General features: G+C 42.0%; 2 protein-coding genes across 2 annotated transcripts in view; one reads left to right on the plus strand and one right to left on the minus strand.

Moving 5' to 3' along the window:
* Positions 1-247: 247 nt before the first annotated feature.
* PPWD1 (peptidylprolyl isomerase domain and WD repeat containing 1) lies at positions 248-25,580 on the minus strand. The gene is made up of 11 exons (XM_075839087.1): positions 25,334-25,580; positions 23,982-24,084; positions 18,287-18,387; positions 13,494-13,614; positions 11,598-12,045; positions 8,831-9,021; positions 7,018-7,207; positions 5,242-5,423; positions 4,888-4,969; positions 3,646-3,828; positions 248-1,957 (listed from the first exon to the last, which is right to left on the minus strand). The coding sequence occupies exons 1-11, from the start codon at positions 25,524-25,526 to the stop codon at positions 1,814-1,816; spliced, it is 1,938 nt and encodes a 645-aa protein (XP_075695202.1). The 5' UTR covers positions 25,527-25,580; the 3' UTR covers positions 248-1,813.
* Positions 25,552-25,746, plus strand: part of CENPK (centromere protein K) — a 92,686-nt gene continuing 92,491 nt past the window's right edge. Inside the window, exon 1 of the mRNA XM_075839094.1 lies at positions 25,552-25,695. Within this exon, the coding sequence (XP_075695209.1) occupies positions 25,693-25,695 (3 nt within the window). The 5' untranslated portion in view covers positions 25,552-25,692. The remainder of the gene's footprint in view (positions 25,696-25,746) is intronic.

The following is a 25,746-nucleotide window of genomic DNA, read 5'->3' on the forward strand; positions in this document are numbered from 1 at the left end:
CAATTTTCTAATAATTAACATTAGCAAAATACGGGATATATATATATATTATTATTTACTACTTCATGCATTTGAACTGTTATGCTATTTATTTATCATTACATTTTCCTTTAAACCACAAAGTATCAATTTTTAAATATACTTCACTATGTCTAAACAAGAAACAAAAAACAGGACTTTACTGCAAAAAAAAAATGAAAGATGTAATTAATATAGTAAGCTGTTTTTAGGAGTCAGCAAATCAATATTTATCGATCATCACCCTATTATTGAGTATGTATTTGTTTTAATGCTTAATGTTTTAATCAAATATGTGAAAACTGTAATTTGCAATCACCAGATCGTATAGAACAAGTGTTAAACATATGTTCCCCCTCCCTTCTCGTATTTTTTTTAAAATATGTGGAACTATGTTTTTTTCCATTATATAACCTAGCACTTTACACGTGCAAACATGTACAACAGACCTGATGAAGGGACCGGTACGGTCCAGAAACGTATTGTGAAGGATGGTTTATTCTCTGTATGAAATTACATTGTGAATTATCAAGCAGGAGGCTGAATTACTAAGATATGTAATATGTGAAAGTGATGATAATGTTTCAATGATTTAGTTTCGTGCAGCAGCCATCTTGTCTGGATTTCCCATCTTGGTTCTTTTGTAGTGAATAGGAAAGTCATTGTTCCTTTAATACAAGTAATGTTGATTTCGTATGTTTTATCTTTGACCTTGGCTCCCATACGGAGTTTGCAGAGAAGGAACAGGGAGTGAGAAGGGAGGGTGGCAAATATGCTTGTGGGAGAGCCTCCCCCATCTTACGGGAACATTCTGCCCAAGAGAGATAAGGCCACCTGCAAACCTGATGTGTGAAGAATTATAATGTTGTATCTGGGATGTACGTTATGATCTGCTTTGTACTGAATAAGAAATATTGTCACATTGTCTCTGATTGGTTAACCTCAAGCCGACACCCCTTCTGAATGATATTATTGTTTGAGTTTGGAAATAAACCTCCAGAGGAGCATTTTGAGCATATCAGCAGTGTCTGTGTGTTTTCTTCTCCTCTCTCGATACAGATCGGTGAAATATCCTAATTAGGATACTGAATATTGGGGCCTGGCCTTGAGAGTCTGTTTGGACTCGTATAAATTTCAGTCTAATATATTTTGAGCCATTGATTTCCACGACAGTATCGTCCACTGAATAAAGAACAAATTCCTTTCAAAGATAAAACCATCTGTCATCATTATTATTTCCTACCAGCCTGGCGCCGATACCGTAACTACTGCAACTTTTTCTTCTACCTTTCGTACCAATTTGATTCCTGCAAGGAGGATCCATCCTCCCAGGGAACGCAGTGGGTGGCAGCCGGCTTCGATACTGAACGACACAGATTTCAGAGAAGCAATGTCTCCTGTTATTTTCTTCAAATGCTATAATGCTAAAATTGAAAAGGGGCTTTTCCACTATTGATAGCTACTGAAGCCTGGTACAAAAAGGCGCTTGAATGGGGCTGTGCGGCAACTTACCAAAGCCAAAGATGGATCGTGGCTTTTGTGTTGTTGGCTACAATTTCTACCAATCTTATTTTTTGTGGGGAAAATCCTGTTTAGAATGCTCTTTGTAATGTAGCACAGTGCATATCGATAGTCTTCCATGAGTCAGTGTGACCCAAGTAAATATCTTCTTTTTCAGATCACATTTACATTTAATTAAAATTTTTGTTTTTATAAAAAGACATGTAAAAAAAAAAAACCTGGATGTTTGTACAATTGGTATAAAACACAAATATAAGACGCGCGCACACACAGGTTATTTAACAGTGATGCTAATGATGGTGATATCTTCATAGGGCTTATCGGTCTTAGGGTTAACCTTGCTGTTGGATATCCTCTGGACTACTTCCATTCCTTTGGTTACCCGCCCAAATACTGTGTGTTTGTTGTCTAGCCAAGGCTGGAATAGAATAGAAAACAGACTGTTACACACAAGAGAACGTGCGTTCTTACGGCCTCCTGGGATGGGGACAGTCTCGTAACTCAGACAACACATTATGCTCAACATTAAGGAGGCAACATCATAACGCAATGGACGGCCAAACTCGGCAGATGCTTGCTCATGATTTGCTGACTGGATGAGGAATTACATACATATGTGGCTTGCTTCTGGGAAGATTAGCGTGGTTTAGAGAAAAAGACCTACTGTGAGGATTTTATATTTAATAGGACCAAAGTAACACAATCCAGCATTCCGTAACTTCATTAGTTAATACCAGATGAAGTCCGGGCCTGCAGAGTGGTAAGTGATGCTCAACAGTTTGTGGTTTTTATAGATGTACATTGGAAAGCTGAAAATGATAGACTAGAAAGGACTCTGCTATCTCCAGCGCTCCCCGAGAATGAAGGGAGCAGCAGTGCGCATGAGCGACCTGCCATTCGGTTCAAACTTGGGGTTCGGGCAACTTTGGGCTCCCCGTTCTCGTAAACAGTAGGAGTCCGAGCTGTCGAACACCTACCAATCAGCAACTTACCCCTTACCCTACGGATAGGGGGTAACTTGTAACTGAAATACCCCTTTAAGGTGGAGATCTGGCCAAATGTTGATAGTCCCTGGTATGTTACATTACCCTAGTAGGTCCATCTTAGGAATTTTCGCTTTGGTCACTTAAATGCAAGTTGTCAAAAAGTGTTCTGTATTGCTGCATGGTACGGGGCTGTACAGGACAAATTGCAAAAACGATGCCACCTTCTGACGTCACATTCCGCTTTGCAGCTATTAGCTGAAGGTGCACCTCACGGACTTCCTGATCTGCCCGCCCTGTACATTATACTGTTAATACTGAGAGATCTCTGCTCCCTTCCACATAATCCTCAATGCTTTATTGTGTGAATGCAGAAGGTAAGACACTAAAATGGAGAAGAGAGCTCTCCGTATTAAGTGCAGACTGCATGCCCTGGTAAACCTTTTAGTTCCATTTTTTACTTTTATAATTTTCACAGAATTCTTAACTATTAATGATCCAGGACATTAACCCCATATGAGACAACCCCTTTCAGATAGCCACCACCCTCGGCTGCCAGCTGATTTTTCCGGGGGAAACGGCAGCTAGCCAGAATGTAGCTTTACCTGGCGGCCACCGAGATAAACAGCTGTCCATGTTTTACATGGACGGCCTCGTGTCTGCCAGAGCAGTAGACACTCTTTCAGAGCGGTTCTACATTCTGGCTCAGGTGGGAGGCCCCAAGCAGGGGACCTCATCCAGTTCATATGCCCTAAAACAGAATATGGACGTCAGAGGGATTTCTTGAGACAGCCTCTTGAACAACAATTTTGTAAACGTTTGAAAGATCGATCAGTAGCCAGCAATCTCACATTGAGCCTCGTGTTTTCAGATCTGTAAATCATAAATAAATAGCTTGTTTGCAATGTAAATAGTACAATGATCCTTATGGGGAGTGAGCGTTTTCCTGTAGAAATCACTCGGAAGACCATAAAGGACTCTAAAAGCAACTGCTGTATTGCTGCATACAGTGCTAAACTGCGGGCAGGTCGGGGAAAATATGGGCATTGACTTCTAGGGGGACAGTGGTTGTAGAAACAAAGCATATAATATAAAAGATTAATCTGTAGTCAGGCGTTCTTACTGTTGGCACTACGGTTATGAAGAACTGAGAGCCATTGGTACTGGCACCAGCATTCGCCATACTGAGTGTGTAGGGGCGGTCATGCCTTAGTGTGGCATGAAATTCATCCTCAAATTCTCCACCCCAGATGCTTTCTCCGCCCATTCCCGTGCCTGTAGGATCCCCAGTTTGAATCATGAAACCCTAAAAACAGAAGATTGGTATTAGAAAGCACAGCATTATATATTTCATTTTTTTTTTCTTCTCAGTCCCTGTATGTATGTGTACTTGGACACGTCATTACTTGTTAATATTTTCTTTGCCTGGTAGGTTTTTTCACTAAACTTGACAAAAAATAAATAAAATACAGAAATCTGTATATATCCACAGATAGCCAGGGCTACAAGACAGCAATGAGCAGTTTTGAAATCCTTCTGATAAAGTGATGGCATATTTCATGTTAACACTTTACTTTGGCCTATCTTCCTCGGGTTCAGTACCCAAGTCTGTAGAATTCATTTACTTTTGTATGACATTCCAATATTCGTTTGCTTTTTATGCCATTTTTGCTCCTGGACCGAGGATTCACATTTTTCTTCCGGTTTACCCATTTCAAGAACTTCGACCATCCAGATCATCTGATAATCTCGCACTCATCTTGTCTTGTGACTGACCATTTATATCATCATTATTACCGTAAAATCCCTTTAATTTGTCACTCACTACGCTGCTAGTTTACGCTGCTCATGTGGAAAACCAACAACCTTTGTATGTTATTTGGTGGACCTCTATTAATTATTAGAGGGGCTATAATGAGTGTCTTGTCTACATTACGTGGGAAGCCCATTTATTTTAATTGGCAAAATGTAATGCTGCATTGTTACTGCCTGTTGAGTAAGGAGGGAGGCCCTGGTTTTATCACTAAGAAGGTGAGGCCCTGCTCTGACTAAGAGAGCACAGAAAGGCGATCAGGACCCAATTTTTAGTCAATGTTGCAACATGGAGTTACAGACCACAGCAAAACTATGCATATTTTTCTGCAGTCACTAAACCAGTGGCTTACATATTTACAGTGAAGTGTAAGGCTAGGCTCGCATTTGTCTGGTTGCAGTGCGGACTTGGCCCACTCGCATGGTATTGCTGGCTCCTAAATATCTGGCTTCGATTTTATCAAGACCTACCATAAAGAAATAAATGACACTCCAAACCACACTGGCTGCAGCAAAAACTGAATAATATAGAACAACAACGGCACCAACTTACTTTTATGATCCGGTGAAATACATGACTGTTGTAATATCCATTACGACTGTGTACACAGAAGTTCTCCACTGTCTTGGGACATCTGTGTTAGAAGGATCACGTATATAATTAACATGTGCAGTAAACATTGCGCCATTTACAGAACATTACACAAAGTTTATATCTTACAGAAAAATAAAATGATGTGAATGAATCTTCCTCAGGGTAGATAAACAGGACCTGGTTGTAGAAGGGAGGTGATGCTGCAGGGATACCAGCTAGTACAACAAGTTACTGGTTTTTGCTCAGTCGTCGGTTTTATAACTTACAATATTATAAGGGGACAGGTAATCTCCACATACAAAAGACACTTACTCAACAGGAAAGAGCTTAACATGAATATCGCCCATACTGGTGTGAATAATAGCACTGTCGGAAACGCGTTTCGGTCCTTCAGCCTGTGTGGCTGCCATCACTTCTTCTTTAGATGGTTTCTCGTTGAAAATATCTCTGTCAGAATCTGCACTCTTAGTGTCTTCTGGTTCGCGTTTGGTAAACTAAAATTAGAATATTTCAAGATTTCTCTGGCTGAAACAATTCATATATGTAAAACCACAAAAAAAAAAAAAAAGCAAAAAACAAGTTTTATCAAGTGCTGCTAAGCTTATTTTCTGCCATATCAGGGTATGTGCACACACAAAATAAAAACGTCTGAAAATACGGAGCTGCATTCAAGGGAAAACAGCTCCTGATTTTCAGAAGTTTTTTCATCAAAGTCACGTTTTTCACAGCGTTTTTTCGATTTGTCAGGACGTTTACGGCCCGAAAACACTCCGTGTGAACATACCCTTATAGATACGGTCACGGTCTACGAGCCTGCTAAATCACTTACTCACCCTTCTTATATGATAAAAAGAGAAGGTGAGGGAAAGGGAGACCTACTTGAATCAGTGCCAATGCTGCTGTGATCACAGGACTTTATTAGTTAGCAAGTTCCCACTACACACAGACAAACCGCTTGTAACCTTCAGTGTTTGGCTAAAATATTCAAGTTCTTTTAGTCATATCTCTTCCCCTCAGCAAGAAGGAAGTAAAGGGCTGCAGTTACTCAAGCACCATAATGAAAGTAAATTAAGCCTGCAAGTAAATTAAGCTAATAAACAGCTAATAAACAGCAAAGGACACTTTTTTTTGTTGTCGTCATTTTAGAATAGAAACTTGAATTTCCACACTGGCGGAACAGAACTTCTGTAAGTCACAGGCTACCTGAGTGTCCTATTGAAGCATATCACGGCAGTACAAGAAGCCTCATGATCTTATTAGAATGCTCCTACTTATGCCATTATTGGATTTCCGGTCTTTTATATTTGCTTTTGCTGCAGCTCTCTAATGCAATATTTTAAAGGGACTCCAAACCCAAGCTTTCCATGAATTTCTTCCCTATTCTCCATACCTTCCGTATATGTTTCGGGACAGATCACTCCTTAGAGCAATGCGGCCTTTAGTATTCAATCCATGCCAATGTTTCTCATTATGAAGGACTGCTCAACCGTACAAGGAAGTATGTGTTATACACTTGCATTCTTCATAGACTTACAATCACATTACATCTGGATTTTTAAGCACTCTAATCTATCTGCAAGACAGATCTCTTCTAATGACCATGATCTGGTGAACAGAAACAGTCTTCTAATATGAAAATCAATAAAAACATATAACAAAAAAAGTTAAAATAACACTCTGTTGTGTAGATTCACGAACCAAGAATAAGACCACTTTATACCTCCCGCAGTCTGCATTTGTGAAAATCATAGGGTATATAGGCATCTACTATGAGTTGCAAGAAGGGGCCGCAAACTAAACTATGATCCGGGTTTGGGCTTCCTTTTCAGGATAGGAAGAATCCGTTCTCTTTAATCGCATGACTTAAACCCTTGTATTTTTTTTTCCCTGTAATCCTTACATAAGTGGTGTTCTAAAACCAAGATGCCATTAATCGCATCACATTGACTTCACGCAGGATTAGGTGCAACTCGACTGTGATCAGTAATACGTTATGTTTGGCTAGAAAGTAGATTAAATACTGGTTTGAACTACGAGAATTAGTTTGATGTAATTATTGGGTCACACGCACGCGTGGACTTCACCAACCATGTAAAACCGGTTCTTCTTGAAGGACGTGCACACTATGGTGGGGTCAGGCTGAGCGCTCAAGAGGACGGGATTATCGGATGCCTTCATTTCCACTGTGGAGGCAGAGCGGTGCTTTTTGGGCACACCTTGGAATAAAGCCAGCTGCATCGCCCTGATGTTTTCCTGTTTGCCAAGGATACGCACACACCTATCAGGAAATAAAAAAGCACAATATTTATGAAGATAGCCCACGTCCTTCTGAGCTGTAAAAAATAAAAGTAACTTTACGGCAGTGCACCTCATCTTTTCTAATCCCTGAATACGAAGTCATAGGATGCATTGGAAGCTTCAGGATGCCCGTAATATCATTACCAAGTAGGTTTCATTTTTCCTGTAACAAAAGCATTGGCCCTTTCCTAATGTTACTGAGGACCTGTAATTTTTTTGGGCTTCTTTTCTTATAACTCTTTTATACCCCTTGGAAGTGTATTAATAGATTGACAACTGGTTGTTACCATTTTCCTTGTCAATAGGGGGTGTTCCTACATAGTCTGACATGGTCATTAATGATGGATAGTGTCAGATTGTGTAAGAACATGCCCCATTGAAAATGAGGGATAGAAACATCCAGTTGTCAATTTCTACATTTCCAGGAGGAATAATAGAGGCACGAACAATGCAGAGTTCCAAGAAAGGATGCTCTAGATTTTTTATTTTAATGGCAACGCAAGAATTTACTAAACAGACATGTTAGGAGAGCGGATAGGTCCTCATCAATACTGTATACGGTTAATCGTCCTTAGGGATTCAATAGCAGACAGAAGATTAAAGAAAAAAAAGTGTATTTCCATCTTAAACATTTATGGCATATACCTCTGGGACCCTCACCTAGCAGGAGTACAGGAATCACGTGACCCCCCCCCCCACCACCACCATAGAAGTCAATATAAAAGGTGACCATTATTGCACGCAGCCCTCCCCATTGGGGTCTATGGGAGTGCTGGAAACAGCCGAGTAAGCAGCGTCTCCGTAACACCCATAGACTGAAATGGCTGCGCTGTGCAAATGTATGCAGGATCTATGGATACTGCAAATATTAGTATGGATATTTTTTTCTTTACAGATGTATATTACCAACTGTATAAGAAGCATGGTGTGAATAGAGCCTTATGTGCTTACTGAGGATTGCTTTTAGAAACATTACATTTTTAAATGTCAAACATTCAGCGTCACAAAAAAAGCAATCCTTGGATTTGGGAATCACGGCATATATGTGCGTACTCCTGTATCACTGCAGGAGAGAGGACAAGTAAAAATAGGATGTAGACCTGTCCCATTGCTATAAGGCACCAAGATGAGGAGTCATGTGATGTAACACGGCTGTCGCGCTGGTCTTTTGGGAGTTCTGTGTTCGTGTCCTTGTATCCCATGTGGTTTTATCACAGGATTAAGAAAATAAAGTGAACAAAATCTGGATTTGGCGAGTGCCGTGTCTTCCTTTTTCTCTTCTTGCTCCTGAAGACTACATTGCTATAAGGGAGTGTGCATGGATGTAATACACCTACTACTATCAATGCGTTGCATCTGTGCTCGCTCCGCTATAGAGCACGGTGACACGTCAAACTTCTGCTGGGAATTGGTGTTTTAACCAACCAGCACTAGTCAGGATTTTTGTTTTTGTAACAATACTGCCTGTTTGGAGGTTCTATACAGTTTGGTTATACGTATGCCACCAGACCGCCTCTGCCCTTGTAGGGTTGAGGCGAGGACTGTGGTTAACAAGACATAAAACACACAGAAAAGTTACAGATTTGTCAAACATTTAACTCACCGATTTGTTTCTACATTAATAACTTTGATGCCAAGCATTGTCCCATATAGCACAAAGTGACCAGTCTCATCAAAAATTATATTCATCAGTTTAATGGCGTCCACCTTCTCCAGCTCGCGCTCCACGGCCATGCGTCTTCCAAACTCCATGTCTGGGAGCTGCTGTCTCATCTGCTGTAGCTCCGTAAACATCTGTCAAGAAAGACACCAAGTAGTGAAATCTTCTGCCTCTTCTCATAATTATGCAATAAAACACTTTGCTGGATGCCAATTGTATGAAAGGACGCTTAAAAGAATAAATACAATTCTGAAATGTAAAAAAAAGACAGAATTCTGAGTTTTATTTGGTTCAGATTCTGAGAAAGTTATCAAATTAATTTTTTGCTCATTACCCAACGTCTCATCCTTGAAAGAGGGAGTTCACACAAGGTTTTTTTTTTACGCGGAAAACGCGCCAAAACCAGCTGAAAATGTCTCCCATTGATTTCAATGGGAGGCAGAGGTGGTTTTTTCCCCGCGAACTGAAAAACTGGCTCGTGGGAAAAAGAAGGGACATGCCCCATCTTCGGGCGTTTACGCCTCTGACCTCCCATGGACATCAATGGGAGGCAGAGAAAGCGTATTTCGCGGAATTTTTTGCCCGCAGGCAAAAAAAACGACCCGCGAAAAACGGCGTGCATGCAGAGCAAAATCTACCTCAACATTCCAAACGGAAATTTGAGGCAGATTTTCCTCCTGCAAAAAACTCTGTGTGAACCCAGCCTTAGAGCTGTGCGGGGTATTACAAGCTTTATATTTACGCCAAGCCACAAACATTTTAGATACAAAATTGGGCGCCCATACCTGTATAGTGCCGAGTGGCATTTTCACAATGTACCAGGTGTCTAATTTAAGAGAATATATAGGTAAGGGGGTATAATATATTTTTTTACATTTTAGAATTCAGGTTTTATTTATGCATGCCAAAAGAGTGAATATTGCCCCAGCAATGAAAAGGTTAAATGAGAACTGAACTTCTTCATATAACCTGAGGTGGCGCTGCAGCGGAATTAAACAATTGCAGCAAAGTTTACAGCCAATAGCTGGGGGTACCAGCAGCAGGACAACCTGTATTCAGCGAATTGTCTGGAAGTCCCTCTAACAAATGGCTGGTCCAACGTAGACAACCGCTCATTATATTCTCAGAATTCACACTCTTGTAAATATCATTTACAGCTAATGTTGCACATACATTTCTTGTACATAAGCTGAAAAATTTTCCTCGAAAAACTACTTACTGACTGGAGACAATCATTTTAGTAAAATACATAATCGTAAAAGGCATTTCCGGTGCTAGGATTATGAATCATGAAGTTTAGATCTACAAAAGCTTTGTATAAACCCTGTTCGGACGGCTGCTGCACCTCCAACGTTCTTATGCAAGCCAACGCTACTTCGGCTGATAGCTATTCCTCCCAACCGTCCCATACACATGCACGCTTGGCCTGGCCGAGCAGGCCTTTCTAAAGAAGGAGATGGCTAATAAGCCAATGCCAGATGCCTTTGGCAGAGGCTAATCTCCGATGAGAACAAAGGATCGGTGGCATGTTGAAATCCAACATGCTCGATCCTTCTTTCTCCCGATGTCGGGCGAAAGTCGGGACACCCCCGTGCACATTAGATGGTTAGCCAGTCACGCATAAATCATCCGACGTTCATCTAATGTATGGGCACCTTAAGAACTTGCATAAATAAAACACAAGAATTTAGGCGCATATAGGGAAAATTCTAGGAGCATTGGCTACCTGGTTCCTGCAGATCGTCCACATTCTAATGGGACGCAATAATCCAGGTTTAATTAGTTGACAGAAAAGATAATTACATCCATCCCAGGAATTGCCAAACATCTGGCAAAAATGAAGGGCAGTCGTCTCAAGACCACAAATGCTCACAAGCGAACAGCTGTCAACCAGACGCTGCTGCAGAACATGAAAGCGCGGCTGCCCTCTACTGACCTTCTGCTCTTTCTAGATTGTTCAGCTTTGTGTACAAATAAAATGAAAACTATTCCTGATACGGACTGCTGACGATTAGTTAAATGTTACAAAGTCATGGAGATTTGTGTATTACAGATTGTTATGCAAACCACATCATATGGGATCCTTTAGCATGAACACGTACCCAGAGATTAGTAACAGAGCAAGAATCCAGGGCAGTGACTACCTCTAGCAGAGAGTAACAGATTGACAGGCAGACTCATTCAACATCCCCTAATAAATCGCAGCCTTGTTACAGTAGCCATCTTCCAGACATATAAGGCTACATAAGCCAATAATGAGTATGACCACGAATATAAAATTAAGAGTTAGAGCAACTAATTAAATCCAGGCTTTAAAGGGGTTCAATAGGCCATCAATGGGTACGATGCCCGCTTATTAGCATAAAGGTCCCCTTCATTATTCGCACAGACACAGCAGCCCAACCGTACGTGCGGCTGTGCATCTTAGACCCATAACTCCCGATTGATGGCTTATCCTAAGGTCATTTGACTCCCAGAAAAAAAACCTTAAATTTTTCACCCTGAACCAAGAAACATCCCACCTGGAATCTGACTGGTTGCTATGGGTGGCATATCCCGTTCTCATCCACGTCCGCTTTAAAACATATGGCCCAAAGTGATTACAGAACGTAAAGCTAGTGGTTTAGAATATAAAAGATGGATTCTTAGAATGTTTAGTGTTGAATTTCTGCTGGAAGAAAAAGTCATTAAAGACAAACACTTTACTTACACTTAGTGATTCATCAAAAACCCTCATCAGTTTCCCAGTTAAAAACCGAAAGATCCTGACTTTCCTATCAGCTCCAATAGTCGCCATCTTATTACCATCCGAAGAAAAACTGATGCCCGTGAGACATGTTTTACACTTGGCAAACTCATAGAGGTCGGTGTCTGTTTTGAACTCCCAATTTACATGATCAGGAAACTTGTATCCACGGGGAGGCCCAGTCCAGTACTCCATCATTCCGCTCTTGTCGGACGACACCACCACTTTGTACACGGGGTTCAGCCGGATCGCAGTTAAAGGAGAGGAGTGCAGTTTGTCAAACACGTGCATTGGTTTATTATCTCCACGACCGTCATACACGAAAATCTTCCCTGTACTCTTCTCAGAACAGGCCACTGCGGAGATTGCATCCCCAGGGCAGTAGATCCATTCCGACTGACCAGGATGGTAGCTGAAATATAATTAACCACATCAGAGTGCTCAAGTATTAAAAACTAAAAAAAAAAAAACAAGGGAACATTTAACAACTGTGCCTCAATCTGAAGATGTGCCACATGGTACAGTCCTTGGTCCACTTCTCAATCCACATCCTATGGCTCATCATTCACATGATGCAGACACCCAAATCTCTCTTATCAGAATCCCAGTCCCCTGGACCGGAGTGAACATGGATTACCCACCATAAACATTAGAAAGAGACCGTCACCACATTATAAGTACATAAGGAGATCGGCGCTGTAATGTAGGTGACAGTAATGCTTTTTATTTAGAAAAACTATCTATTTTAAACCACTTTATGAGCGATTTTTAGCCTTATGCTAATTCGTTTCCTAATGCCCAACTGGGCGTGTTTTTACTTTAGACCAAGTGGGCGTTGTACAGGAGTGCATGACGCTGACCAATCAGTATCATACACTTCTCTCCATTCATTTACACTGCACTAGCGATATAGATATATCGTTATGTGCAGCTACATACACAAACACTAACATTACTGCAGTGTCCTGATAATGAATATACATCACTACCAGCCAGGACCTGATGTGTATTCAGAATCCTGACATGTCTGTAGCATCTCTGTGAGATTCCAGCAAGGCAAACGTAATCTCGTGAGATTACGATGTAACCTGGCATTTCAAGCGAGATTACGCTTGCCTTGCTGGAATCTCACAGAAAAGATTCAGAAGTGGTCAGGATTCTGAATAGACATCACGTCCTGGCTGGAGGTAATGTATATTCATTATCAGGACACTACAGTAATGTTAGTGTTTGTGTATGTAGCTGCACATAACAATATAACTATATCGCTATCTGCAGTGTGAATGAATGGAGAGGAGTGTATGACGCTGATTGGTCAGCCTCATACACTTCTTTACAACACCCACTTGGTCAAAAGCAAAAACACGCCCTGTTGGTCTTTAAGAAACTAAATCTAAAATTGCTCATAACTTGCTCAAAAATTATCGTTTTTCAAAATAAAAACCACTGCTGTTATCTACATTCCAGCGCCGATCACATTATGTAGGAGATAGGGCACTTATAATCTGGTGACAGAGCCTCTTTAACTATTTTCAGCCATTTGAATTTGTGACTTGCACCAAAAACCCGCAACAAGGTACAGTACATATGAATGGGAGTTTCAACTCCAAAGCAAAGAATAAAATGCATGTCAAAATTCACAGTGGAAAGTATGTGACACGTCTTGACCCTTTACAGACAAGAACTGGACTAACAATTCATTTTCAATGTAAATTACCATTAATGCCGTATTTCCCATGACCATAAAGCTGCTGTAACAACCACAAACCGCGATGCTAAGGCAATAACTAGCCAGGTTATGTAACTGGAGTCCAGTGATTTGCTGCGTGAATAAAATAGGATAGAAGGAAGAATACATACCCAAGCTTTAGCATGTTGATCATGTCAAAGTTGACGACATCAAAGACTTTCATCGCTTGGTCTTCTCCAACAGTGCACAGAAGCGAACCTTCAGAGCTGGCCGCAATGCTCTCTACTACTCCTGCACCAGTGATACATACAGAAGATCAATCCCAGAGAAAACTGGCGGATCTGCTTTTTCATTACATCACAAGAGGACTATTTCCTCTAACTTTCAGACTCGCACAAATCTGGAATTCTAAACTACAGGTGAATGAATATACCTTTCCATGGTGGTTTCCTAAGACATTAATGTCATTGGTACGAGGGCTGGCCAATTAATCGAAAAATAACCGAAATTCAGCGCAGATAACCGACGTCATTTTGCGCATTTCGGTTTGGTTATTACTTGCAGCCCAGCCACTGCCGTCAGTAACTGTATGCTATCCAATTAGAATCGCTGATATGTGATTACCATATCAGCGATTCTGATTGGATAGCATACAGTTACTGACGTTTGGGATAGCCAATGGCAGAGCAGGCTTAATGTGACGGCATCGACACTACTACTCGAGAACGCCGAAGGTACGGCATGCAGGGATTACAATTTTAGGTTAGTCAGTTACAGCAGCTGCAGGCTGGCCGCTGAGGTACATATACAGGCCCACCAAATTACCCAGTGGGCCCTGCCTGAGCCAAGAGTGGTCCCCCACACGAGCAGCGCACGGCACAGTGCAGTCGCTGCACTATTTAACCCCTTAATGGCCAGCCTATTTTAAACCTTAATGACCAAGGTATTTTTTACGTTTTTCCATCCTCTCATTCCAAGAGCTATAACTTTTTTTATTTTTGCGTCGACATATCTGTATAAGGTCTTGTTTTTTGCGGGACAAGTTGTTTTTTTTTTAACAGCACCATTTTGGGGTACATATCTATCGATTAAAATCTTTTTTTGGGGGGGCAGGGAATAGAAAAAGAACAGCAGTTGCGCCACTTTTTTGCGTCCTAAATCTACGCAGTTGACCGTATGGTATAAATAACACAATAACTTTATTCAGCGGGTTGTTACGATTGCAACGATACCAAATTTGTATAGTTTTTGTATGTTTTACTACTTTTACACTGTAAAAACACTTTTTTTTCAAAATTATTTGTTTTTGTGTCTCCATACTTGAAGAGCAGTAACGTTTTTATTGTTCCGCCGATGCAGTTATATGAGGGCTTGTTTTTTTTTTTTATGCGGGACGACTTGTAGTTTCTATTGATACCATTTTGGAGTGGATGCGACATCTTGATCACTTTTTTTTTTTTTTAAGTCAGGATTCACACAAAACAGCAATTTTTCCATGGTCTTTTATGGTGTTCACCGTGCAGGTTAAATAATGTAATAGCTTTAGTCGTGTCGTTACGGACGTGGCAATACCAAATATGTGTAATGTTTTTGCTTTATTTAGTTTTTTTTAATAGTAAAGCAGTTTGTAGGGGGAAAAAAAAAAAGGGTTTTTATTTTTTTTTTAATTAACTATTAAACTTTACTAGTCCCACTATAGGACTTTAATATGCGATCATCCGATCGCTCTTATAATACACTGCAATACTTTGCAGTATTACTACCTGTCCGTTTAAAACAGTCAGGCATCTGCTAGGACATGCCTCTGGCATGACCTAGCAGGCATTCACTACAAGCAGACCCGGGGGCCTTTATTAGGCACCCGGCTGCCATCGGAGACACAGACACTCGGTGATCTTATCACCGGGTGTCGGTGGGATGGGAGGGAGCTCCCTCCCCCTCTCCAAAACAACTTGCTATTGAGCGCCGCATCTGAGGGGTTAAACGGGTGAGATCGATACCTCTATCGATCTCACCTTTTCGAGCAGGGACGCCCTCAGCTACCTCTGGCAGATTTAACGGCTCCCTGCTCTATTTATCCTGATGCAGTGCCGTAAAAAGGCTTATGCATCAGAATAAGGGTATGTGCACACACACTAATTACGTCCGTAATATACGGACGTATTTCGGCCGCAAGTACCGGACCGAACACAGTGCAGGGAGCCGGGCTCCTAGCATCATAGTTATGTACGACGCTAGGAGTCCCTGCCTCTCCGTGGAACTACTGTCCCGTACTGAAAACATGATTACAGTACGGGACAGTTATCCGGCAGCGAGGCAGGGACTCCTAGCGTCGTACATAAGTATGATGCTAGGAGCCCGGCTCCCTGCACTGAGTTCGGTCCGGAACTTGCGGCCGAAATACGTCCGTATATTACGGACGTAATTAGTGTGTGTGCACATACCCTAAAGCCCATTAGTGGCCGCCATGAAAAGGTGTATTCGCGGTCACTAAGGCTCTGTTCACACAGAGTATTTTGGCAAGCTTTTTGCCGCGGAAACCGCTCCGCAAAACTAGTCAAAAACCGGCCCAAAATGCCTCCCATTGATTTCATGCCCTATCTTCGCGCGTTTACGCCTCTGACATCAATGGGAGGCAGAGAAAGCGTGTTTTGCTGAGTTTTTTTGTCCGTAGCACTCAATAGGCGCGAGCGAAAAATGTGGCGGAAATCGGGGCAAACGCTGTGCAGGAAGGCCAAAATTTTCCTCCTACAAAAAAAACTCAGTGTGAACACAGCCTAACGGGTTTAAGCTAGTCCAATAACACTTTGTTTTGGTCAGCCGTCGCCACTCATCCCCCCCGGACTGTCCCCATGCTTTCAGCTTTGTTCCGTCAGCTTCCTCTCTGCTGCCGTCGCCGCTCACTCCCCCTGGACGGTCAACCATGCTTTCTGTTTACAAAACAAAGCAGAAAGCATGGGGACCGTCTGGGGGAAGATAAGCAGCGACGGCAGCAAAGCCGCAGCGGACAATGCGCACCGAGCACGGCCTGACCACCTCCGGCGACAGGCGCTGTATGTGAAACAGGCCTCTCTTGTATACTTTTCATGATGCTGAAAATAAGCTGGTTAGAAGGTCCTCGAAGAATAAGAACACGCTAGTCTGGAAGAACCGGACTTTGAGATGTCTCAGCCAAGTGTTAGTGAAGTGGTATACTATTGCATATATTATATACCCCCTGAGCCTGCCTTCTGTATAATATATATATATATACATATATATATATATATATATATATATACACACACATGTTGTATGTATACCCCCCTGGCTCTAAACCTTCTGTATACTAGTAGTATACAGTAGGCTCAGGGGGTATATTATATACAGCAGGCTCATGGGATAAACATTATTTCAATTGCGTAGCTTGCAATTAGGAGACGTGCCAGGCAAAAGGTGTGTGGTTTAAATAATTGTTCAATAATCGTAATTGAGGTTACATGTTCAATTAATCGTGATTTTGATTTAGGTCATAATTGCCCAGCCCTAATTGGTACTTTCCCCACACACATTTATAATCTCAATCCATCTAGGTCATTAAAGAAACAAAAACTCAAGACTACTTTAGTTCCCCCAACCCTGAAGTCTGCTCCTCCCAGATGCCCTGTTCCTCTGACCCAGCAGTAGTCTCCTGGTCCATTCTCCGATACCCAGTACCTCTTCCAGTGGTGCACCAGGCAGGACTCCGTGTCATGTACCGCTCCCCACTACAATATGTGTAATACAATGTGTAGGGGAGTGCGGTGCATCACATGAAGCCTGTTCCTAGCACCGCTAGAAGAGGCTCTGGGAGAACGAAGCTGGAGACCATTACTGGTATGGAAGTACGAGGCCGGTGGTATATTCGTGGGTTCCAGTAGTCCAGGCAAAACTTATTTTTTTGAGCTTGGTTTGAAAAAAATGTCTTTAAAGGACGGGTGTCGCGAAAAAATATTTTTTATATCAATTTGCCTTTAGTGTTTTATTAAAAAAAAAAAAAATTGTGTGTTTGTGTTTAACTTTTTTTTTTTATTTTCGAACTTTCTCTTGTCTATGGGGGCTGCCATTTTTTTTTAAAATCTCTGTATGTGTCGATTAACGACACATACAGACATGGAATACGGCACATACATCCCCATAGAGAACGCGAACGGGAGCCTTTCCATTCACTATGGTGTACGCCGTCTGTGTGGGAACGGCGTATGCGCCGCTCCCACAGTCCAAATGGAAGGTCTTCGGCTGAGCGACATCCGGCGCCATTTTCTTGTGGACTGGAAGCCGCGGCCGGACAGTAAGATTACTAATTCCGGTTGCGGCTTCCGGACTTGTGTTCTAATGCAAGCACTTGGAGCGGACGGACCGGCGGCAGGTAAGTTAGGTCTGTGCATGTATGTACGTGTTTTAGTGTGTGATTACTACTGTATGTAAGCCTACTACACTTTGTATTCGCTCAAAAAAATGGCGGCACACAGTGTAGGAGGTTTGAACATTCAATCCCCTCCTTTCTCCTTGCACTAGCCAGGATAAAGGAGGGGGGATTGTTTGAGGACACTAGAGCGAGTGTGTCTTCTCAAATTTTGCAGCATAAAGCAATGTGGTTGCTTTACCACATTGCCAATGCTGCAATTTTGGGAATTGCTCCCTCTAGTGACCAGCACAGGGAAATGTTATAAATTAGAATCTAATTTATAATATTTCCTGACTCATGAAAAAATTAAAAAAATTAGAACAATGTTTAACTTAAAAAAAATAAAAAAAATTCTAGCGACACATTCCCTTTAATAAGGATGTATATGATGTCCAAGATCTTAATGTCATAATCTCTGAGAAATAACACATACAAATACTTTTACAACATATTCTGCAGGTATTACACAAATCACACCGTAACAAAATACTGCTCCACAACCACCGTTTTATTAAAAATACAATGTAACGCGCTTACCCAAATGACTGCGGAAATGTTTCACAAATTCAATTCCTTCTTCCACTTTCTTCCAGAACTTGACATGCCCATCGTGGCTGGCAGTTATGATGAAGTCCGTCCTATGGTAAAAAAAAAAAAGAGAAAATAAAAAAACAATATCCTAGCAGTGCTGCTATAAGAACTGGCAGGTATTTTTTCTGTTACTACTGTATTCTACTCATTGCGGTCCTGAAAAATATGAATCTATCATGACAGTACAAGCCAGAGTCCTTCACCTGTTTAGGTGCCTCCCTGCTACAATGTCCTCTGATATGGAAGACATACAACACACTATCTTCAGGTATATGGAGAAACAAGAGCGAGGGAGGAACGTCCATCCAGAATCTCTAAAATATTACTGAGCAGCCAAGTTGTCACAGATACCACCTACTTCTGCCTTGGGTAGAACACATCAGCCCCCCTAAATCTAGTATCAATCCTTGGTGATAAGATTGTACCCTCACCAGCTCTTAAATCTCCACTGACATACCACTTATTTATGATACGGAGGAGGTGTCATTTATAATCTAAGTTAATGTCATCACTTTCCATCTTCTGCCTATTATCCCTCATCAGTTCTTTCCTCCAAGTCTACAAAATGCTCATTGCATTTGCTAGTCCTCTAAAAGGATAACTTGTGTCAGCCACTTGACGTACCTTTCAGACGTCACAATCCCACAACACGCTACAGAGGAGTCTAATCTATCGACAGGGAACTCGCTTTTTCTTAACACAAATACTTAGCTTTGTCGGCTATATTCACACGCAGCAATTTCTACAACCGTCCCATACGCGTGAAGGGAGCATGCAGGCATTCATGCACATGTTGCGGAGACAAGTCCATTCAGATGAATGGATTGATTTTCAGATGCAGAAATTTCTGCACCAAAACTGCCACCTGTGAACTCATCCTCGCCAGGTCAGCGTCTTTACCTGTTCCCACAATTTGAGCGTACATGTCAAAAGTCTCCACTTCAATCAGGGGTAATTTCACTGCTTTATGGCACCATGAATCAAGCTCTACCTGATGTGAAGCTGCCATTCATGCGACAATGGGATCTTTGTATACAATGGTCTCTTTCTAGGTGGCATCACCGCTGCACATTTATAACGGAGGGCAGCTACCAAGCGACACTGGCAGAAGCCTCAATGAGGATTCTGCATAGTACTTATCCACAAGGGTTTAGTCAATACGCGCTTTCTACGCCTCCTAATTGCCTCAGAGGGTGCTGAGATCTATGGTCCACGCTGAATATTTGGTGGTTATGTCTTAAAGCAAGATCATTCTGGACACAGATGGCAAACCTCATCACAAAAGTTCCTGGTTCTATCTTTTCTCCAGAACCCTTGGTTCTTTTTATTGGCAAGTAAGCTAAGAACTTAAGTGTTGGATAGAATTAGGAGAAAAAAAAAAAAGTCTGCTTTCTGTTTTAAAACAGAGGCCATATTTGCAACTCAGACCCATTTAAGCAATTGGGGCTGTACTGCAATACCAGACAAAGCCCATGGACAAGTATGGCGTATGGTTTCTAGCAGAAAAGCAGACTTTTTCTAAGGCCTTATTCACACGAACATGTTACACGTCCGTGATTTTCACGCGCGTCACACGGACCTATATTAGTCTATGGGGCCGTTCAGACTGTCAGTGATTATCACGCAGCGTATGTGCGTTGCGTAAAACTCACGACATGTCCTATACTTACCCGTGTTTCGTGCAGCACGCACCCATTGAAGTCAATGGGTGCGTGCAAATCGTGCACGGCACACGGAAGCACTTCCGGGTGCCGCGCGCTACAGTAGTAAAATAAATGAATGAAAACAGAAAAGCACCTCAGGCTTTTCTGTTTGTAAACATAAAAACAGAGTGTCGTCATGATGCCGGCTGCGTGAAAATCAAGCAGCCACACACCATATGCTGATGCCACACGGACCTTTCGCGCACGCAAAGCGTAGTTTTTTGCGCGCGCAAAACGGACACGTCTGTGTGAATAAGGTCTAATTCTGAACAACCCCTTTAACATTCAACAACATAAATTAGCTCAATTCATTTGTATAGTAGCCCGGATTCACGTGACCTCCCATTGTCTGATAGATGCGGGTCCCAACTCTGGACATGCACATATATCGAGAACAGGGTCATCCGACCCATGTCCTTCCTGGCAAGGCAGTAGTTAGTCGCCAATTTCAGGTGGGTACTAAGTAGAGAGGTGGCCACATTATGTTCTATAAGAGTTACAAAAACAGCTGAAAAGCACTTGCTCTTAAATGGTCCACCTCAACACCCCCCCCCCCCCCGGCCTCATATTTTGACAGCTTGTTTACTCTCCTTACAAACTACGTTTGAGGGGTTATCACTTGGCAAAGTGAGTAAACGTTACTTTTTCTCAAAAAAAAAGAAAAAAAAAAAAGTTAAAGCTAAAAAGAAATCTATCGGCTTAGAATTCTTGTGTTAAAGAAGCCGAAGTCATTCGGCGAAACGCGCGTCGGGACGAGCCAGGCTGTTAGATACGGAAGCTCACTATTGAGGGATGAGGTAGACTACACCGTGTTCCAAATTATTATGCACATTGGATTTAAGTGTCATAAACATTTAATTATTCGTTTTTCAATTAAACTCATGGATGGTATTGTGTCTTAGGGCTCTTTGGATCATTGTAATCAATCTCAGACACCTGTGATAATTAGTTTGCCAATCAAAGGAAAACTACTTAAGAAGGACATTCCACATTATTAAGCAGGCCACGGGTTTCAAGCAATATGGGAAAGAAAAAGGATCTCTCTGCTGCCGAAAAGCGTGAACTAGTGCAATACCTTGGACAAGGTATGAAAACATTGGGTATTTCAAGAAAACTTAAGCGTGATCATCGACTGTGAAAGATTTGTGGCTGATTCAGAACACAGATGGGTTCGTTCAGATAAAGGCATAATGAGGAAGGTTTCTGCCAGACAAATTAATAGGATTAGGAGAGCAGCTGGTAAAATGCCATTGCAAAGCAGCAAACAGGTATTTGAAGCCGCTGGTGCCTCTGGAGTCCCGCGAACCTCAAGGTGTAGGATCCTCCAGAGGTTTGCAGTGTCCATAAAGCTATTATTCGGCCACCCCTAAACAATGCTCACAAGCAGAAACGGTTGCAGTGGGCTCAGAAATACATGAAGACTAATTTTCAAACCGTGTTGTTTACTGATGAGTGCCGTGCAACCCTGGATGGTCCAGATGGATGGAGTAGTGGATGGTTGGTGAATGGCCACCATGCCCCAACATGGCTGCGACGTCAGCAAGGAGGTGGCAGAGTCATGTTTTGGGCTGGTATCATGGGGAGAGAGCTGGTAGGCCCCTTTAGGGTCCCCGACGGTGTGAAAATTACCTCTGCAAAGTACGTAGAGTTTATGACTGACCACTTATCTATGAGGTGGGAGGCAGTTCACATCAAAACAGAAGCTCTGGGAGGCTATTCTGACATCCTGTAAAGATATTCAAGCAGAAACTGTCCAAATACTCACAAATTCAATGGATGCAAGAATTGTGAAGGTGATATCAAAGAAGGGGTCCTATGTTAACATGTAACTTGGCCTGGTAAGTTTTTTTTGATTGAAAGAGCTTTTGATTTCTGTAAATATGACCTCCTGATGCTGCAAATTCAACAAATTACCATTTTAGTTCTCTTTACAACCTTTAAAGAGGCTCTGTCACCAGAATAAAAATGCTCTCTCCTACATCAGTTTATCGGCGCTGGAATGTAGTTACTAGCAATGTGTTGTTTTTATTTTAAAAACGATGTTTTTTAACAAAGTTATGGCGTTTAGAACATTTATGCAAATGAGGTCCTTAATGCCCAACTGGGCGTTTTTTATTTTTCAACCAAGTGGGCGTATGACAAAGAGGTGTATGACGCTGGCCAATCCGCATCATACACCTCTCTGCCTTACACCCAAGCTAGATTCACTGAGCAGCGTGATCTCGCGAGACCGCGTTGTGACGTCACTTCCGCCCACAGGTCCTTCATCCCTGCGTCTGAAGACAACATCTTTCGTCTCCCTCCAGGCTGCTGCTGCTACTACTACTACTACCGATCCGACAACTGGGACTTCTCATCGGCCTGGAGGGAGACGAAAGATGTTGTCTTCAGACGCAGGGATGAAGGACCTGTGGGCGGAAGTGACGTCACAGCCCGGTCTCGCGAGATCACGCTGCTCAGTGAATCTAGCTTGGGTGTAAGGCAGAGAGGTGTATGATGCGGATTGGCCAGCGTCATACACCTCTTTGTCATACGCCCACTTGGTTGAAAATTAAAAAACGCCCAGTTGGGCATTAAGGACCTCATTTGCATAAATGTTCTAAACGCCATAACTTTGTTAAAAAACATTGTTTTTAAAATAAAAACACATTGCTAGTAACTACATTCCAGCGCCGATAAACTGATGTAGGAGATAGAGCATTTTTATTCTGGTGACAGAGCCTCTTTAAAATGTTTTGATCTCTGTTGCGCATAATAATGTGAAACAGGGCATTTTGAGTTTTTTTACTTCTAAAAATAAAATCTGTTATCATTATTGTTCAATAAAATTTGCATTATACTCCAACGGTTGATGGCTTGAAGATTATACTGACTGTCATTTGCATCGACTATTTAGGAAAATCAGCGAAAAATAACATTTGCATAATAATTTGGAACGCGGTGTATACTTATATTTCACAACCCGGTTCACTGAACGGGTACATAGTGTAACGAAGCTGGCAGTGAGACACGCTGTCGGCTTTTAGCTACAGACTGCACGATCAGCTGTCACACGGCTAACCAGTAAGCTCCGCAGCACGCTGGTTAATCTAAGAGCACAGGGAGAGAGCTTCACATGTTGCTAATACTCCCTACACTAAATAACTGACAATTCACACAGTAGGTGATACAAGTGTGGTTTACACCTTGGTTCACTCATATTTGAGCCAATCACATATACTGCCTTGTTCACAACTACAGTATAATACTAATGATGTGTAGTAGAATTTAAAATAAAGTTGGTCTTTATCCCTCAATCCCATTTGGTGGTTTTCAAATAAAATAGAATAAAACCAAGCAGGTGGGGTTTATTTAACACATAAGGTGCTGCAGCGGACCGTTCACCCTGTTTCCCGCTGGTATAATACACTGAGCACAGCCGAGCTAACAATTTACACACTGAATAAGTGTTATATTTTAATATCATATTAAGTATGCAGAAGCATCTTTTATAATAATAATAATAATAATAAAAGTTTTTGTTACATCGCTATTCCCCATCTTCATCCCTTCCCCTCATACATTGACTATATTTTGGTGGTGGACACCTTGTTTACTCTGCTTACAAACTATGTTTGAGGGGTTAGCACTTGGCAAAATGAGTAAACTTGTTACTTTTTCTCAAAAAATAAGAAAAAAAAAATGTTAAAACTAAAAATAAATCTATCGGCTTAGAATTTTTGTGTTAAAAAAAAGGTTGTCTAGTGGAAAACTATGAATGTCATAGAGGAAGGGTCCCCTGCTTGGGACTCTCCATATGAGCCAGAACGAGAGCCACTTTACATGAGCGTCTTCCACTCTGACAGACCCAGCCCAGCCACGCATTACATCAATGGTTATTTATTTAAAGGGCCACCATCTGATATACTGTATTTGGAGCAAATAAAAGTCATACTTACTTGGAACATACGATGTGGGTTATGACATCTCGGTGCATATAACTGCGCTCATACATTGAAGCACTGGGTAGGTTATCCAGGTACACTCGCTCAAACTCAAGAACTTATAGGGGATAAAAGAAAACATTGACTTATATTAACATTCATGAAGTGTGTTGTGTGCAGGCAGAGAGATAACCACAGGAACTCCCCAAACCTTCACTACTAACCAGGAAGGTTGCAATGGCTCTATAAAGGCATCAGACGCTGAACTATTAGGGGCACCAGGTCCTACCCCATACTATGTGCAAATCAAAGGGGTTCCCCCACAATCAATCATTTCCTTCAAAATCCCAGTACAGTAACACAGACTTACCCATGCCCAAATCAACTTACTCATTGCTTCCCTTCCATGTACTGGCATCCCTTATCTCCTGCTCCTGTTTTTTTCCTCCTACATAGAGTCAAATGGGCAGTCCATTTTGCCATAACACCGGACTGCTTTTTACCTCTGGGTAACAAGTTCCCAAAAGCTCCTTGCGTCTCCTCTCGTCTTTATGCACCTCCCTGTCCTCCGCCGACATTGCCTCTTATGGTATTCTGTGGCGCCACAGAGTTTATATGGTACGTGAACGAAATTATAAATATGCATTCCCTTTATTTTCTTACATCTTTTCATTGTTGGTTCATGTGGACGATTCCACAACTGCAACAGTCACACAGCCGAGCGGCACAGACACACCATGGATGCGCAGACTGGCCATACAGGGTGAGCCAGCACCCCACATGTAGCAAGCGGGGAGGAACGGCATATGTTAGACTGGCGATTCAAGAACTACAAGGGATAAACCTTGCCTGGGATTTCATTATTTAGGAGGACGGGTGCTCTGAAACACTGCATTTGTGATAATTATAATTAGACAGACAAATGGTTTTGCAGTTAGGGCACACTGAACCATCAATGACATCTTAGGAATACCCCTTTAAGGAACCAGATGGACGGATGCGTGACTCCTTTGGATGATGTCATGTGTTGCCTCTCTGCCAATAAGGTCACTGTAATTTGCATATCAACTGGCTCTGAACTGCTTCCTATAGTGTCAAATAAAAGACTACATTTCCCAGAATGCAAATCACCATAACAATCTTTGTGGAGACATTGAATCAGCAAAGAATGCTGGGAGACTTCAGCCCTGAGATTGTGAATACAGTGCAATTATATAGATTACATCTATATGTAACCTGTAAAATGGTTTGGTGGACAGTCCAGCAGGGTAGTCACAGCTGTGTGCTTAGAACAGTGGTATTAGAACTTAATATACATTCATATGTGTATATTTTATGTAATTATTGTAATTAGGAGCATCACCGACCTTTCCGCTTTTTACTATGAGTTGCCTCCGCTGGAAGTGGTCCGACCCAGCCGCCATCGTCTTCCTCCTCTTCCCGCTGCTGTGGCGGCGGCTCGTCCTGCTTCACCCGCTTCTTGTTCTCGCTACTAGAACTGGAGCTAGAACTACTGCTGCTGCTGCTACTTCTCCTGGCTCGCCGCTTCCTGTCCGCCATGCTTGAACGTCACTAATTTGCGACACGCTTCGCTTCTGCGCTCCCTGATGACGTCACTAGCCGTGGCCTGCCAATGGTTTACAGTCGCGCTTGATTCGCGCTTGTGTTTACAGGTCGTCCGGTTCCTGGTCTAACATCCGCAGGGTTGGCTGGACCGACTGTTGCCATGGTAACACTATGGGGATAATTGTGGGAGATTTCAGTCCAGTAATGTGTTCAT

This window comes from Rhinoderma darwinii, chromosome 1 (assembly GCF_050947455.1).
Source record: "Rhinoderma darwinii isolate aRhiDar2 chromosome 1, aRhiDar2.hap1, whole genome shotgun sequence".
Lineage (NCBI taxonomy): Eukaryota > Metazoa > Chordata > Amphibia > Anura > Rhinodermatidae > Rhinoderma > Rhinoderma darwinii.